This window comes from Sus scrofa, chromosome 7 (genome assembly GCF_000003025.6).
Source record: "Sus scrofa isolate TJ Tabasco breed Duroc chromosome 7, Sscrofa11.1, whole genome shotgun sequence".
Taxonomy (NCBI): domain Eukaryota; kingdom Metazoa; phylum Chordata; class Mammalia; order Artiodactyla; family Suidae; genus Sus; species Sus scrofa.
In genome coordinates, this window is record NC_010449.5 from 110,153,460 (window position 1) to 110,171,627 (window position 18,168).

Genomic DNA, 18,168 nt, shown 5'->3' on the forward strand with positions numbered 1-18,168 from the left:
ACTCACTCAACTTACCGTGTGGTTTTAGGCAAGGTGCTCAACAAATAGGCTCCATTTTCATTGGATGCCACATGAGTGTCACTAGAGTAGTGTTCCCACCACAGCAACCCACAGGCCACCTGTACTGAAATCCCTGGGATGCTTGTCACCCTAGAGTGGGGCCAACAGGAAGTCCCAGGGCATAGCACAGACATTAACTAGGACTCACCAATTTTCCCATACCCTCCCCTTCCTGGAGATCGAATGATGCATGCCAGGCCCTCTTTACAGTCAGGTGGGGCAGTGTGACAAGTTCAGGCCGGTGGGCTGTGACCAGAAGCCAAAGCCCTGAGGACCCGTGCAATGTCTGCCTCTCTTCCCCTAAAAAAACTCTGGAGTCAGGAGAATTGCCTTGGCCAGGCAGCAATTCTGCAGCAGACATGGCGGGGGTGAGAGTAAGCTGGTGATGTTTGCAACCATTGCATAAGATAACCTCCCTTGACTGTGTCAAGGATCCCAAAGGCCACTGGATTTAAACAAGAGGGCGGGAGAGCAGCTAGTCAACTGCTACCCACACATATGAGGGGTCTGTGTGGTTAGCAGCTGACTGGCACCCATGGCAGATGCTTGGCATTTGCCTTGCTACCAGAATTCTAAAGTTGCTCTTCGCAGCAATGTGGTCACCCCCAGAAGATGAAACATAATCCCCTTGTGCCTGGGGGTTCTGAAACTTAAGCAGGCATCAGAATCACTTGAAAAACTTGGCTGACACAGATTGATGGGCCCCAACTTCTCCAAGAATTTCCACTCCTAACAGGTTCCCAGAGGATGCTGAGGATGCTGGTCCAGGGACCACATGCTGAGAACCACCGGTCTAAATCAATCCACCCCAATCTCCTTCATCAGCTATTCATTTTCCTAACCTCCCATGCAGGCAGGAAGGGTCATGCCACCCGGTTCAGGTCAATGAGATGGAAGAGGAAATCTGCAGGGTACCTTCTGGGAAAGATTTTTCTCCCACAGAAGGAGATCTTTTTTTGTCTTGCCTTAAACGTGGTTGAATGATCAGAAAAAGACATATTGTGTAATATCACTTATATAGGAATCTAAAAAATATGACAGGGAGTTCCCACTGTGGCACAGCAGAAACAAATCCAACTAGTATCCATGAAGATGCGGGTTCGATCCCTGGCTTCCGTCAGTGGGTCAGGGATCTGGCATTGCCATGAGCTGTGTTGTAGGTCTCAGAAGCGGCTCAGATCCCCCATTGCTGGGGCTGTGGTGTAGGCCGGCAGCTACAGTTCCGATTCAACCCCTAGCCTGGGAACTTCCATATGAGGCCCTAAAAAATCAACAAAAAAATTTTTTTAAATAATAAAAAATACGACAATCTAGGAAATATAACAAAAAAGAAGCAGTCTCAGATACAGAGAACAAATTAGTGGTTACCAGTAGAAAGAGGGAAATGAGAAGGGCAATTCAGGGGTAAAGGATTAAAGAGGTACAAATTATTTAGGCATAAAATAAGCTACAAGCATATATTGTATAGCACAGGGAATATAGCCATTATTTTTTCATAACTAAAAATGGAGTATAACCTTTAAAAAATATGAATCACTATATTGTACATGTGAACCGGAGATTAATATTAGCCATCTGCCTCTACATGGATTGAATCATGAGCCACTGCACCTGCCAACCCCCAACATCCCCTGAAAGGAGCTCAGGGGGTGATCAGGAGTGAGGCACTCTGTGCTCTGGGAAAACTGACAGAACAGGTCTTCAGACAGTCAGATATTTTCTGTCGCAAGACATGTTTCTGCAATATTTTCTTAGCCTCTTTGCTGAAAACTCCATCTTGTCCTGCTTTACTTTACCCCATCTTCCTGCTTGGAAAACAGTCGCAGTGCTGCTAAATGATTTAAGCTTAAGAACAAAGACCTAAAGGCATAAGTTATTCATAGGGTCAGCTGAATGAGGACATAATGCGTTGGTCTAGGCACGCTGGACCTGTGCAGATTGGCATAGCATGATACGTCCTCTTAGAATAAAAGAAAGAGCCTCATGGCCCCAAGGGGTTTATGAGGGGGTCGTTAGCAAGATATGCGTTCGCAAGGAGAACCGAGGTGCAAACCTAGGCACTCCGGGTTGCTGCAGACAGGCATGCTGCACAATGGTGATTCTCTAGATGCTATGCATAGATAGCTGACGCCAAGCTTCCTCCAAGGCTAATGACTGCTCAATGCCTAAAGGTCAGAGTAAAAGCTTAGTCAGCAACTGGCTATGTGACTTTTAACATAACTTAAAAAAACCCCTATGTCCTGTACCTACAACCCCCTTCTCACTTGACGTCATTCTCTAGAGCACAATAAAAGCAGTGTGGTTTCTTGAGGCAGGGCTCTTGGTCCCGGAGACCTTGAGGCCACCCCCCTCCCCCGCCCCACCCGGTTCCCACCTTTAAGATAAATGTCTCTGTGTCTTGTTTTATGTTAACTTTTTTCCTTAAGTTTCACAGCACCCGTTCTTCAGCCCCATCCTGCTGAGCCAGTCTCGGCAATTTTCAGACGATTTTTTTTTTGCTTTTGCTTTTTAGGGCCGCACCTACAGCATATGGAAATTCCCAGACTAGGGGTCAAATCAGAGCTGCAGCTGCTGGCCTACACCCCAGCCACAGCAACATAAGATCCAAGTCTTGTCTGCTACCTATACCACAGCTCATGGTAACGCTGGATCCTTAACCCACTGAGCAAGGCTGGGGATTGAACCCGCATCCTCATGGATACTAGTCAGGTTCGTTTCCACTGAGCCACAACAGGAACTCCAACAATTCTATATTTTTTCAGCCACGCCCATGGCCTACACAAGTACCTGGGCCAGGGATTGAACCCAGAACACAGCAGCAACCTGAGCCACAGCATTGACTACACCAGATCCTTAACCCACTGGGCAACCAAAAATTCTCTAAAATGAGGCTCAGAATTGGAATGTGATAGAAGACCCCAAATTTCCTCACTTCAGAATATAAGCACCTAGATTTTACATTTTGTCTTTTTCTGCTAAAAATCCTCTCTTCCCAAGGGCTGAGAGAAAACACACCAGACGAAGGGAAAGGCTTAATCATTGAGCAGGTGAAAAAAAAAAAATCTTTCTTCATGGGAACTAAAAATTCACAACCCCAAGCTTTGTTGGTTTAACTTGCAGTTCTCCAATAATCACCTAAGAGAAACTGGCCTTTTAGGTGTAGTTTAAATGGATAGCAAAGAGCTTTGAGAATTTCTACCAAAACAGCACACAGCTAGCAAACTGCTGCAGAAGCATTTGTTTGTAGATTCAGGAAGTGTATTCATATTCCTTCTGGAACTCAGACACTCTCTCACAGCACCCTCCAATGTTCTGCAAATGCGTACAGCGTGTGCTGCCAATTTGGTGATATACTATGGCTCCTTGCTAAAACAGTCCCAGTCTTTGATGGTGCTGCGAGGAAGTGAGTGGGCCATCAGCATAAAAATGAAATACAAGATTTCAAAGGCTCTGTCCCCAAGCCCTGGGAATGATCCATTTGAGCGGCAGCTTTAAGTGGAAGGAGAGCCATCCATCCCCTCCACTTGCAGTTCAGAATTCATTAGGGGGACTAAGTCCCCAAATTTGGTAGCAGATGTCATCAAGATGAGTGTAACAAGAACCAAATTTTATTGTTGCTCTGGGGGGAGGTTTCTCAAGCTTTCTGTCTGATCCTTTTTTTCTACAAAGACACTCAGATCTAGAGATGCTATATAAAAATAAAATGCTAGATCAGTCATGTCTCCATTCGAATCCTGTTCTTCTGAATGTTCCATCTGCCAGATATACTTTTCTCTAATTCAGAAGCCATGAGGCCATGGCTAAAAGGGTACCTCTGAGAAGTTCAAAACAAGCTCTTAAAGCCAGAGTTGCCATATCTGGTTTAGGGAGACCTGAACATCTGAGAAGCACAGAAGCTGGGCACTGATGGTTTCCATGGTGACCACGGAGCCCAGGTTCATGCTCTAATGAGGCCAGCTGGCCAGCCAGCATTTTGGGGCAAAGGTTGCAGGATGTTCCAGGAAAACCCACATGCCACCAAGCTATTCATGAAATTCAAATGAGTGGCAAGCCTGTCAATAAGTGCTTCTTTCAAGAGGCAGACACACAGCAGCACTGAACTCTGAATCTGGCCTCGTGCCAAGGTGTTTCACACATTAGTTCATTTAATCAGCACCAAGACCTCATCGAGTAAATTTGAATTCCATCCCATTTAGTCGATGAGCAAACTGAGGCAGTTCACCCAAGATCGCTGAGCTTATAAAAGGCGGCTTAAGACAGCTCTAGCACTTTATTCCTTCACTCAACTGGAACAGAATTTCTGAAACTACTCGATGGGAGAGCTCCCTTGCCTTCTTCTAAAGAGAAGTTTATGTCATGATTTATCTCAGAGGGGGAAATAAGGGAGGCCACAGAACTAACCATGGATCTATCTCTGCCCATCATTGCTAGATACCGAAAAAGATCTCAAATCATCATTGTTAAATAGGAAATCATCCTGAGAAAAAACTCCCTGAAAAGGGTTTCAAAGACTTGAGAATTGGGTCAATAATGGGAAACGGAGTAGAAATGACCTTACCCCTAAGCAAAGCAAGTGTTCTGTTAAATCACATGAATGGCTGTGAGCTAAAGGAAACCCGGGTCCGATCACATCTTCCCCACATGCCTGTCACTGATGCTAGTAGAGCCATCTCTAGTAAATACATTTCTTGAGTTGAGATTTTTCTCCCTCGTTTAAAGGTGAGTATTCTCAAGAAGAAACAAACTCATTAAGGCACTAGCAATCATCAACACCTTAGTATGAATTAGTTTATTAGTGTACTATTGCTAAGGGAGCACTCAGCAAGGGGAGGAGAGACAGAAGGGCAGGGAGGAGACAGATACAAAGCACAAAGCAATGGCTGGAAAAATACAGGTTTCTGGAACAGGTCTTGGAAGCTAGGATCAGCCTAAACACACTGTGATTGGAAATAAAATGGAGTGAAGGAGTTCCAATAACAAAACGGATATAATTCTCTATTGCCAACACACTAAAGAACCCATCTTCCTTCTCCGAGAAGAGGCTGCATATGCCTCACCTCTTCAGAAAATCTGTGTTGGCAAACCCATACTTAACCCTCTAGTCTAGTGATTCCTGGAAGACCAACCACTCTGAAGAAGGAAAGTGCTCAAGAGAAAGTAGTTTAGGTTCAGCATCCATGACTACCATTGGCCAAAATAAAAAAATAAATAAATAAATAAATAAAAATAAACTACTCCATTAAAAGTGATAACAAAATGGGAATATCCTGGTAATTCCTTCCGGATCCTGCCAGGTGACAGCCAATTGGATCACAGAGGTTAGGTTTAAATAGATACAGTACTCACTCGAAAGACCTTCTCCACTCTTGCAATGCTTTTCCCAAAGATGGTTCCAAGTTGGTCTCCAATTCCAGCCAATAAGAAACCAAAGAGTGGAATTCCAAAGATGGCATATAAAATACAAAAGATTTTGCCTCCTTCTGTGCTTGGAGCAATATTCCCATACCCTGGTGAGAAATATTAAAAAGAGAGAGGGAGAGTAGTGAGGCAGCAGAGAAATTAGAGCACTGAACCAAAGAATCCACAGACTTAAAGACTTTCTCCATTCCCTCCACTTGATGAGCTTCAGGAGCAGAACTTTATTTCAAAGCCCCTATAAAATTCAGAACATTGTTCCATTGCTTCTCTTCTCTTCACTCCTTGTAAATAGTTTCAAGGGGATCCAGGTTTCCAGGATCGTATGGTATTTGGGTCAATGACATTTTAGGAAATTTATGGTCACCCGGAATTGCAATTCTGATGGAAAATGATAGCACCCCCTTTCAGAAACACCAAACATCTTGGACATGTCTGGTTTAGGGACACTGAACCCCTAAGAAGCGTTCACCATTGCTTTTTTTAGGTTTGAAAAGAGCTTCTTCTTTATGGCCTCACCCCATGCCATCCCTTCCACCTAAAAACAGTGGTTGTCTTCAGCTTTTGGCTTCTTTGGGTGATGGGTGTTCCACATTAAAGAGGATGTGTGCTCTAGTACAAATTCATAAAGGACCCATGGACCATACAGCCCTACCCTGGGAGGGCCGAGAAGAGTAGAGCTAGGGATGGAGGACTTTTGTGCCTCTTTCTTATCCTGACAGTGAACTTGAGCTCTGCCTGGCTCTCTTTTTCTCTTTACTAGGAACGCCATCTGAGTCCAATTTCCTCCCGCCCACTTCTTGCCCCAAGGATTCAGGTGCTGAATAAATGTTTGTGGGTGGAATGGATGTTTAAAGACAAAAGAATCCTTTTATAGCCAGGTCTACGAATATGCTATTTCCAACAGTGCTTTGAAAACACCAACATCTGCATTCTCAAGAGTTCTGCAATTACGCAAGTAACTTACGTCTAGCGAGTATTTGGTGTACCCTCTATGATGAGGCAGAAGAAAGCAGTGCTAGAAAGAGAGGCTTATAGTATTAGCACAAATTATACAGAGATGAGACACTACATTACTTGTTATTTACTTCCATGCCAATGATATTGCAATATTATATGAACTAGTGTCTAGTTACCTAACTATTCTCCAATATAGGGCAACTCATGTGGGGTCTGTTTCTTAAATTCATGCAGTAGATGAGTTACTGGGCTCATGGCATGCTGGGGACGCAACAGAGTAAAGATAATATTGATGGCTGGTCCATCACCCATCCTCCCATGAGCCTGGCGAACTCACTGATGCTTTCTGCCTTTGGGTCATGAGTCACCTGGTTATTTTTCTTTTCAGTTTTCCAGTCAGAATCCCTCAAACCTCTTATCACAAATTATCTAAATTATAGCTTCCATTTCTTCGATGATTGTTCAGGCAAGCCTTCTTAATCTTGCACTTCTTTTATAAATTTTATTGGAGTAGAGGTGACTTACAAAACTGTGTTTCAGGGGTGCAGCAAAGTGAATCAGTTACACATATACACGTATCCATTCCTTTTCAGATTCGTTTCCCATAGAGGTTAGTACACAGTATTGAGGAGGTTCCCCTGTGCTGTCCAGCAGGTCCTCGCTGACTCTCCATTTTATAGGTAGTAAGGAGCATATGTCAATCCCAGCCCCCTAATCTATCCCCCTCCCCAGGTTTCCCCTTCGGTAACCATAAATTCAGTTTCAGCATCTTTGAGTCTGTTTCTGCGCTGTAAGTTCTTTCATCTTATTTTTCATTAGATTCCATGTATTAGTGATCTCATGTGATATTTATGATTTTTATATAATTGTGCCAAAAAAAAAAAAAGGCTCTCAGAACTTTTTTCAAGAACTTGGACAGAATCATTTTTTAAGTACTTTCCTCTGGAATAATCCAATTTACCTTTAATAAGGAATAAATGTGCCTATGTAGCATCATTTCATGCAGGATGATGATGACTCTTGAAACTATTCCTATAATTGTGGAGACATTTATGACTTTTCTTGACTGTCTCATAATTGCCTGATTACTGTCAAGGAATACAGGTTTTCTTTTAGTCTGAATCTATCAGAAAGACACCTATTACACACACAGGCCAACACATTCAGGCTTTGAACCTACTGAACAGGCATATTCTTAGCCCTAACATGTGCTGCACCCCTTCCTCCAGCTTTTGGAGAGAATCCGCCCCACCGTCTAGGTAAGGACTGTGTTCAGGGAATATTTCCATGTCGTCTAAGGAGCATGAAGAAAAGTGAGAAGATGGAGGCTCCAACCCAATAGCGCGTCCTTCCTCCTGGTTATCCTCGGAATCACTTCACCTCCAATAAGTGACGGAGGGGTTCAAGGAAAGGTGGGGGGAAATCAGGACCTGCAAAGTACCATACCAATGCCAAGAAGCAGTAGCAGTCTAGTAGTATTACAGCCAGCCCCTTATTTGTGCAGTGTTTTGCAGACTAGGACACTAAAATAAATCTGAACAAGAATGGATATATCTATGCTTATAACCAATCCACTTTGTTGTACACCTGAAACTAACACAACATTGTAATTCAACTCTACTTCAATAACTTTTTAAAAAAAATTTAGAGCAAAGTTCTTGGGTAAGCTTACTCGTAGAGTCATATTCAAATAAGTCTTGAAATATATGTAAGGCTATCACTTTATAGCAAACATAAAATAATTGCCATTCTTGAGTAAGGCTGTATTGTGTGTGTGTACGTGTGTGTGTGTGTGTGTGTGTGTGTGTGTGTGTGTGTGTGTGTGTGTCCATGGTCTCTGATGAATTATTTGGAGAGTTTGTTCTCCAGTTTGACCTTCAATCCTGTTACTCGGAGAAAATTCCAGAAGTTACATTTTGGAGCTTTGCTCTCAGGCAACAGGAGGACCAAATTCCTGGATTTTTGCCTCTAGTTGGACCAAGCCTTAGTCTTCCTTGTCCATCCTCCTAGAAGGCTTGATAGAACTCTCAAGTAAGGTGTAACCGTGGCTCTCTAGTTCTAAGCTGTTCCACTTACTCTCAGAACTTGGGCAATTTACCTTTTTGCCTTGCTTTCCTCGCCTGAATGATGGGGCTATCAATAGCACCTACCTCATAGCTTAAGGAGTTACATGTGAAGCATTTGTTACCTGTTAAGATTAAATACATGTAGGAGTTCCCTGTGGGTTAAGGATCTGGCATTGTCACTGCTATGGTTCAGATCGCTGCTGTGGCACAGGTTTGATCCCTGGCCCAGGAACTTCCACATGCCACAGATGTGGCCAAAAATAATAATAAATATGAATAAATAAATAAGAAGCATGAGGCAAAGAATAAGCACTCAGTAAGTATTAGCAATTATCATCTTGCCCCGGGTTTTCTGTGGGAAAGAATCTCTGCTGAGTGCTATGTCTCCAGGGGAATTAAGCCCCAGGAGAAAACAGATTGTTGGTTCCTACTTTCCTTCCAGAAGCTCCACTGTTCTCCCAGGGCACCAAGACAAAGGATGAAAATGTCTGTGGCCCAGGCCAGCCTGGCTCAAGAGCTCAGGTGGGTGGGCCCCTGGCTGGATTTGGGGCCTGGGTATCCTTGGAGCAGCAAAGACTGGGAAGTGAGAAGCAGCTGGACAGGCAGAATTAGCCCAGAACATTAGAAGTGGATTTCAGGGAGTTCCCATCATGGCTCAGTGGTAACGAACCAGACTAGTATTCATGAGGATTTGAGTTCAATCCCTGCCCTTGCTCAGTGGGTTAAGGATCCAGCATTGCTGCAAGCTATAATGTAGGTCACAGATATGGCTTGGATCTGGTGTTGCTGTGGCTGTGGCATAGACCAGCAGTTGTAGCTCCAATTCAGTCCCTAGCCTGGAAACTTCCATAAGCTGCAGGTGCAGCCCTACAAAGAAAAAAAAAAGTGGATTTCATAAAGCAGAAGGCAGCCTAGGAGCTCCTCATTGGCTTCTAGTGACTTTCAGCAGGAGACGACCAGCCCAGCAAGAATATTCTGTTGCAAACAAAAGGACCAACGTAACGCTTAGCTCTGGTCACCCCTGGCTAGAAGGCACAAGCCTTTCCAAAGAGAAAACTGTTGTTTAAAGAGGATGTGGGCCTGAGTAGCGTATATGGAACCCTTCTATTTGCTATTCACATGCCAAAGTCAATCTTGGCCAAACGGTATGCTATTCAGCTCTGGTATTTAGTATATGTCCTCAAACCAGACTGTCTGTCATTTATGGGTGTGTGTCCTGTGCAGTCACACGGGGCCCCACACTTAGAAGGGCCCAGAGCTTGGTTTATTGCTCTGGAGGGTTTGGGGGGGGTTGTTTTGTTTTTTAACTTTTTTAGGGCCACAAATGCAGCATATGGAAGTTCCCAGGCTAGGGGTCAAATTGAAGCTACAACTGCCAGCCACAGCCACAGCCATATAGGATCTGAGCCGTGTCTGAGACCTGCAACACTGGATACTTAACCCACTGAGTGAGGCCAGGGATCGAACCCGCATCCTCATGGATACTAGTCAGGTTCGTCACCACTGAGCCACAGTGGGAACTCCCCATTTTGACCTTCTTAATCTGTTTTTTTAGCAAGAGACTGCATTTTCATTTTGCACTGGGTCCTGTGCCTTATATAGCTGGTACTAGTGACTAAAGCCAGGCTCCACGGCTTAAAACCTTGAGATATTGGACAAGGCACTTAACATCCCTGGGTCTGTCTTTTTTTTTTTTTTTTTTTTTTGTCTTTTTTTTTGTCTTTTTGCCATTTCTTGGGCCACTTCCGAGGCATATGGAGGTTCCCAGGCTAGGGGTCTAATCGGAGCTGTAGCTGCCGGCCTACGCCAGAGCCACAGCAACACGGGATCTGAGCCACGTCTGCAACCTACACCACAGCTCACAGCAACGCTGGATCCTTAACCCACTAAGCAAGGATAGGGATCGAACCCAAAACCTCATGGTTCCTAGTCGGATTCATTAACCACTGCACCACGACGGGAACTCCCCTGGGTCTGTCTTCTTATAGGTAAAAGGAGGCAAATAAGAGTACTTACCTTACGTGGTTAATGGAAAACTAAGGGAGATAATGAATGAAGAGCACAGCTCCAAGCTCCTGACAAGCACGCAGAATGTAAGCACCACAATGACTGCCATTTCCAAAGCCGTGGGCTAAAGACCCAACCCAACTGCTACTGGTCAAGTAGACATAGCTGCCATGCTACCTTGGCAGGTACAATTCTTAACTGAGGCCACCAAGCAAGGGACATAGTTACTGACCTGACCAGGGGCTCTCTCTGATGTGGCTAGAGTCAGGTGACTCAATCCAAAAATGCCCCAAAGATGAAATCCGATTGCATTCCATAGCTGTTGGTAGGAACATAATCATTCGCCACCCTTCCACCAGGAATGGTGTGTAGAAAGAATCTGCACACGGGAGTTATCACTCCTCCAGCAGAAAATCTAGCTGCTGGAGACCCACCAGAGCATCAACAGAGGCAGGTGGGTCTTTCTCACATCAGAGTTGGTTACTGAGAAAAGGGACAGGGTGCAGAGTGACCTCAAGAAAGACAGCAGTCTTGGCGTTCCCATTGTGGCTCAGTGGAAATGAATCTGACTAGCATCCATGAGGACACAGGTTCAATCCTGGCTACGCACAGTGGGTTAAGGATCCAGCATTGCCACAATCTGCGGTGTAGGTCACAGAGGCGGTTCAGATCTGGCGTTGCTGTGGCTGTGGTGTAGGCCAGCCGCTACAGCTCTGATTCAACCCCTAGCCTGGGAACCTCCTTATGCCCTGGGTGCGGCCCTAAAAAGACAAAAAAAAAAAAAAAAAAAAAAAAAAAAAAAAAAAAAAAGAAAGAAAGAAAGAAAAAGAAAAAGAAAAGAAAAGAAAGACAGCAGTCTAGTTTTCCTTCTGGCATGGCTCCTAGTTTGGAAAAGACCCTGAACGTACTCCCCTTTGCCATATGCTTGTAGGTCTTTCTGTATATCTCAGTACAAGAAAACCTTGTTTAAAAAAAGAAGCGCTTTGACAAAAATAAACCAATGAGACCTATCAAACTGACAAGCTTTTGCATAGCAAAGGAAACCAAAAAGAAAACTAAAAGACAACATACAGAATGGGAGAAAATAATTTCAAATGATGCAACTGAAAAGGCCTTAATCTCTAAAATATACAAACAACTTATACAACTCAACAGCAAAAAAGCCAACAACCCAATGGAAAAATGGGCACAAGATCTGAATAGACATTTTTTCCAAAGAAGATGGCCAACAAGCACATGAAAAAATGCTCAATATCCCTGATTATTAAGAAGTATAAATCAAAACTACCACGAGGTACCACCTCACACCAGTCAGAATAGCCATCATTAATAAGTCTACAGATAACAAATGCTAGAGGGGGTGTGGAGAAAAGGGAACCTTCCTGCACTGTTGTAAGGTGGTACAGCCACTATGGAGAACAGTATGGAGGTACCTTAGAAAACTATACACAGAATTACCATATGATCCAGCCATCCCACTCTTGGGCATATATCCAGACAAAACTTTCCTTAAAAAAGACACATGCACCCACATGTTCATTGCAGCTCTATTTGCAATAGCCAAGACATGGAAACAACTCAAATGTCCATCAACAGACGACTGGATTAGGAAGAGGTGGTATATATACACAATGGAATACTACTCAGCCATAAAAAAGAACAAAATAATGCCATTTGCAGCAACATGGATGGAACTAGAGACTCTCATCCTGAGTGAAGTAAGTCAGAAAGAGAAAGACAAATACCATACACCACTTATACTTGGAATCTCATATATGGTACAAATGAACCTTTCCACAGAAAAGAAAATCGTGGATTTAGAGAACAGACTTGTGGTTGTCAAGGGGGAGGGGGAGGGAGTGGGGTGGATTGGGAACTTGGGGTTAATAGATGCAAACTATTGCCTTTGGAATGGATTAGCAGTGAGATCCTGCTGTGTAGCACTGGGAACTGTGTCTAGTCACTTATGATGGAGCATGATAATGTGCGAAAATAGAATGTGTACATGTATGTGTAACTGGGTTGCCATGCTGTACAGTAGAAAAAAATGTATTGGGGAAATAACAATTAAAAAAAGAAAGAAAAAAAAAACAGCATTAGCACCTTGTATTAGATAAGGCAAAGGTTAACCTCAAACTACAGAGGCTTAAATAAAAAATACAGTCAATTCTCAAAATAAAAAAAAAAAAAGGGCTTTGATAATCTTCAGATAAACGGGACCTCTGACACCGAGGTGCTTTTCAGAAACGATTTTTACTCCTAAGCTCTCTCTCCATACACATTCTAAACAGTGAGCGTATTTTTGGTGTCTGAATGATACCTAACTTCATGCAGCTCAGGAGATTCTTTCTGGAAAGCAATTTGGCAAGGCTTTAAAAGGCCCAGGCCCTTTGACACCGCAATCCCTGGGGGAATCTTTCCAAGGAAACAACCAGAGATAAAGATGATCACCATTCATGCACAAAGATTCTTATCATGATGTGACACTATCACAAAAGTAAAAACCGCTTAAGCTTCCAACAACCTGTGGTTACAATGTTGATAGTAGATCCAATGGAACCCATTAAAGATTATGTTTTTCAAAGAATCTCACCAATGGGGAAATGTTGACAGAATTATGTCACACATTATGTGAACTCAAGCAAGCAGCCTAATGTTTGCATACTTTACAAATAGTGAAAACACTCCTGGGCTCCAGTTGCTCTACTGCCTGAGTCCTAAAAAATGGAAAATTTCTCAGGAAGAATGGGATGAATGAGCAGGCTCTTAGTTTTCTTATAAGCCTTGCTCCCACTTGTGATGAATGAATTTACCACTACCCAATTTGGGAAAAAAAAAGCATTATTTCCTCAGCTCATTATTACTAACATTGTACTAATGTTTTCTTTAGAATTCTCTAATTGTATGACTCTCTAAAGACTCTCCACCCCGGAGTTAAAATTGAGCCAGCTAAATGGCTGTCCAACACACAACACATTATTTTTCCATTAAGACAGGGAGTGAGAGAAAAAATAGCTTTTTTCCCACTGAATAGAAAAGGACCCAATCTCTCACACTAACACTGAGCCATGATACCGAAATGGACTTGTGGTTTGGGTTGGACTTTATTTTTGTTTGTGTTTTGTGCTTGTTTGGTAATAGTAGTTTCCTGATCAGCCTCCACCTTCCTTCCGATTTGGGGAAAGGTCCCCGTTCTGTGCCAAGACTTGACACAGTGTCCTGCCTCCCACTATAGAGGCAACAGCATCCCAAGTTGCCAGGACATAAGCACATGAACCTAGAGACTTATCCAACAGGAGGCTCTGGCCCAAGAGTTTAAATCAAGACACGCAGCCCATAGGAGGTGGAATAAGGCAACTGCAGGGGCCAGCAGGGTCAAGTACTGGCTATGGAGGTCAGAGGGGTACTTACTGTTCCCTCCATGCTCTCTGACCCATAAGTGTGTATTGGTTAGGGTTTTTCAGTCTTAGGCAAGAGAGAACCCAAAGCAGACTTGCTTAAGCAAAACAGGAAATGTATAGACCCCAGTAAATAAGAGGAGCTTTAACATTTATTTCTTAAGGCTTCCTGGTTAGGTTCATCCCAAGCTCAGAGGCTGCAAGTTGGACCCCATTTATCAGTCCTCTTTTCTTACTCAGCTTCCTTACTGTCAGCTGAATTCTAAGGAGAACAACCCACGGAGGGAAAAAATAAATAAATAAATGGCAGGGTCCTGGGCTTATTTTTTCCAGATTTGCCTTCATTAAGAAAGAGAAGTCACTTCCTCCCAAGCTCAAGCAAAAGTCTGGGAACTGACTTGCTGATTGCCTAATCCACATCTCATCTCTCTCTCTGAACTCAGGACTGTGGTCATGCACATTCAAGGCACTGGATGTCTGAGTCTAGACAAGGTGATTCTTCCCCGGAGGCCTGGAGCAGGGTACCATTGGGGAAATGGTTATCACAGGACAAGAGCGAGTAAGTGAGTAGGTGTTAAGCAGCAAAAACTAAGAGCCACTTGCACAAACTCAAAGATTCCAAGGTAAACATATTAAAAAGGGCAGAAAGGGTCATATGTCACATGTTCCTCATTAGGTGGATTAAACCATCATTCAGGTTTTATCTTGTTGGTGAGTTACATAATGTCATGTGAGTCAATGAACACAGATGTTCAATAAACCAAGCCCTTGGTTTGGGCTAGCAGCTAACATAATAAATCAGTGCATATCCCAATGTAGCTATAGTGGTTTTCAATGCGTCATACAGACCACTGGTTTGGCCATTTTACAAAAGTAAGAATATCATGGTTTTCTTTTTTCTGTCTTTAATACACATGAATGTTTCATGGGTCCCATACTGGGGGCGAGAGTGCATTTTCCAAAATGTACTTTTTCTTTTTTGCTTTTTAGGGCCACACCCACAGCATATGGGAGTTCCCAGACCGGGGGTCAGATCAGAGCTACAGCTGGGGGCCACAGCCACAGCCACAGCCACACAGGATCTGAGGCACATCTGCGACCTACACCACAGCTCATGGCAACACCGAATCCTTAACACACTGAGCAAGGCCGGGGATCGAATTCGCATGGATTCTAGTCGGATTCGTTTCCACTGAGCCACATCCTGTTTCCTTTGTTGGATGCTGTGGGATTGATCACTAATAGGACATAATCTGATCTGGAGTATTTGAAAGGCTTCTAGACCCCAGACTCACTAGTGTAACATACACCTCTAATACGTGTAATAGTTCATCTTAATGCCATTTGCTGATTTGCGAGTGTGAACCTAGTATGTCATATAATTAGATTAAGAGGCTTTCTAAAAAGGAATGACGACTCTCTCTCTCATTCCAAATTTTCTTTTTCCTCCCTCTCACCCCCTCACAGCATATGGAGTTCCCAGGCCAAAGATCAGATCTGAGCCATTATTGTGACCTACATCACAACTGCAGCAATGCTGGATCCTTTAACTTACTGTGCCAGCCAGGGATCGAACCTGCATCCTGGCACTGCAGAGATGCTGCTAATCCCGTTATGCCACAGCAGGAACTCCATAATCCCAAATATTCTTATCGCCTCGCACGTTACTTTCTTGATTCCACCAATGTAGAAATAACACAGGTCCCAAAGATGACATCTATAATCATAAACAAAAACCTGTGCCTCTAAAATAAACCTTAGCCCCTGAAACTTGTGCCAAGAGGAAGTCAATCATTAAGAATGTGCATCCCCCCAAAAAAGGCATATTCTCCAGCATCCACTTACTGGGTGGTTATGAAAAGGAAGGGAGAGAAGAACTTCCAAGAAGGGATAGCTGGGCCTCAGAGAGTAATAGATGAGGGAGTTCCTCCCAAAGAGTATAAATAAATGTTAAGAATCCTTCCACTGTGAGGGCAAAGGAGCCTCCCAGTTTGTCCTTCGCTACTATGAACTGGTGACTGCTGTGTGTTTCCCATTCTATGAATGAAAATTTTTATTGTAGTGTGATTTCACTACTGTATGAGGATCAATAACTCTCAAACTCATTTTCAGCAGAGCTAGGAGAGGGATGTAATCTACAGATTCCTTAATATATGTAAGGATTCTCCAAAGAGGCTGAGATGGTACAGAAGCAATATGAGAAAAAAAATAAAGAGAAGAAGCACATAGAATGATGAAAGGGCCTACGGGCAAATCTCAGAAAGTGCTAGAAAAAACTCAGTTATGAAAGTGAGGGTCTCAGCGTGAACTTCAAAAGACATATCCCTGTTTGCACCAAGTGTGGAATATAAAGTGAAGAGGAGAACAGCAGAAGTCTCCTGAGTGTGACCTGGTCTAGAAAAACAGAACAGGCAGAACGATACAGAAAATAACGCAGATGGGCCATATTTGCAGGAAGCACTCTGTCTCTTTGACAGCAGGAAAGAGAAGGGTCTTGGGATGTGCTACCTGAAAGGTTACCTGCTTCTCCCTGCTCTTCCCTCCCCAGCCCCATGGAAATGTTCAGCAGAGACCTGGTCCAGGAATATCCATTTTGTTTAGCATAAAGTATTTTTAAAAGAAACTGGCCCAGTATAAATATAAAGTTTCCATTTTTTTAAATGTGAAAAAGCAGTAAAACCTACCAGTGAATGAGACACTCAGCAGAAAAAGATTGCCCCAATCAGACAAAAATGGTAAACAACTATGAAGTAATCACCTGTAAGAATCATCATAGAGAAACCACAAAAATGCAAGAAATCAAGGAGGAAATGGTGAGATAATAAGCATAGAAGAAATGTGAGCTGAGCTAATGGAATTCAGGGGAAAAATAGGAAAGAAAAAATTCCCTAATGATCACACACACACACAAAAATAAAATTGGAAGAAGGACATGACAGAGCAGACACCGTGAAAAACACAAAGACAGAGAAATAAGGATAAAACCAACAAATTAAAAACGAACTTTTAAGGATTAAAAAGGAGTAGAAGGAAAATATTAAACATAGAAAACGGGCAAAGAAGTGACCATAGGTATACAACTGGAATTCCCAAAAAACAGAACCAAAACCATACAGCAGAGAAAATGCTTATAGAGGACAACAAAGAAAACTTTCCTGAAATAAAACGGACAAAACCTGGTAGTGTTATCGGATGAAAGATTAAGAAGTAATCTTTCCAGTAGCTGAGCAAAAAGATCAAGTCACTTATAACAGGGGAAAAAAAGTGAGCTGCCATCAGGTTTCTCCACAGCCACATAGACATCAGGAGAAAGGAGAGTAACACCAACAAGATCTTTAAAAAAGAACATGTGAGTCAAGGGTTTCATTTCCAGCCATACTGCCCTCCAAGCGTAAGACTACCATTTTGAATGATATAAGAACCCAGGGACTACTGCTCCCAGGAGCCGTTGTTTTGGGGGGGTTGGGGGGGATTTTTGGCCGTATCTGCAGCATACAAAAGTTCCTGGGCCAGGATCTAACCCATGTCACAGCAGCAACCCGAGCCCCTGCAGTGACGATGCCAGCTCCTTAACCCACTGCACCACAAGGGAACTCCATCCCAGGAGCCATTCTTTATTTTTTTTTATTACTCAAATAAATTTATCACACCTGTAGTTGTATAATGACCATAACAATCCAATTTGACAGAATTTCCATCCAAGAGCCATTCTTAAGGCAACTACTTGAAGATGAATTTCAGCCAAGGAAGTGACGGTGGCAAAAACCACCGTGGAAAAACCATGATGAAAACCACGACTAGAGATGAACCCTGACAATATTCAACTGTAAGAACTACAACTAAAACAAAAGGGAGTATCCTTTTGGCCAGCAGGTAACAGAAGAGAATGTAAAACATCTACTCTGATGTAACAGAATGCTACAATGAGTAATAATTGATAGCGGAAGTTGAGACGCCAAAGTTCCCTGACTATGTGTAATAGCTGAGAGCCAAGAGTTATTATTTAAAGTGAGCAAACATCTAATAGAAGCATATGCATATTTAATAATGTAAAAGTAAACATTAAAAGAACAGGGTCAACTAAAATTGTGTGGTGGAGAAAGAGATGTCATTACCCATAACAGGGAACTAATAGATAAAGTTTAAAGAATAGAACAGTAAGGCTATTATATGCAATTATAAAGCTAACCACTATGACAAATCATTTAACCCCAAATATTAGAAAAAAAAAAGGCACATACAAATACAATAAGACAGTAATG

General features: G+C 42.9%; 1 protein-coding gene across 4 annotated transcripts in view; it reads right to left on the reverse strand.

Moving 5' to 3' along the window:
* The window catches only part of KCNK10 (potassium two pore domain channel subfamily K member 10), a 154,791-nt gene that overhangs the window by 36,373 nt on the left and 100,250 nt on the right, over window positions 1-18,168 (reverse strand). For all 4 annotated transcript variants that reach the window (XM_013978357.2, XM_013978356.2, XM_021099591.1 and 1 more), the window contains one exon: window positions 5,407-5,567. In XM_013978357.2, the coding sequence (XP_013833811.1) occupies window positions 5,407-5,567 (161 nt within the window). The remainder of the gene's footprint in view (window positions 1-5,406; window positions 5,568-18,168) is intronic.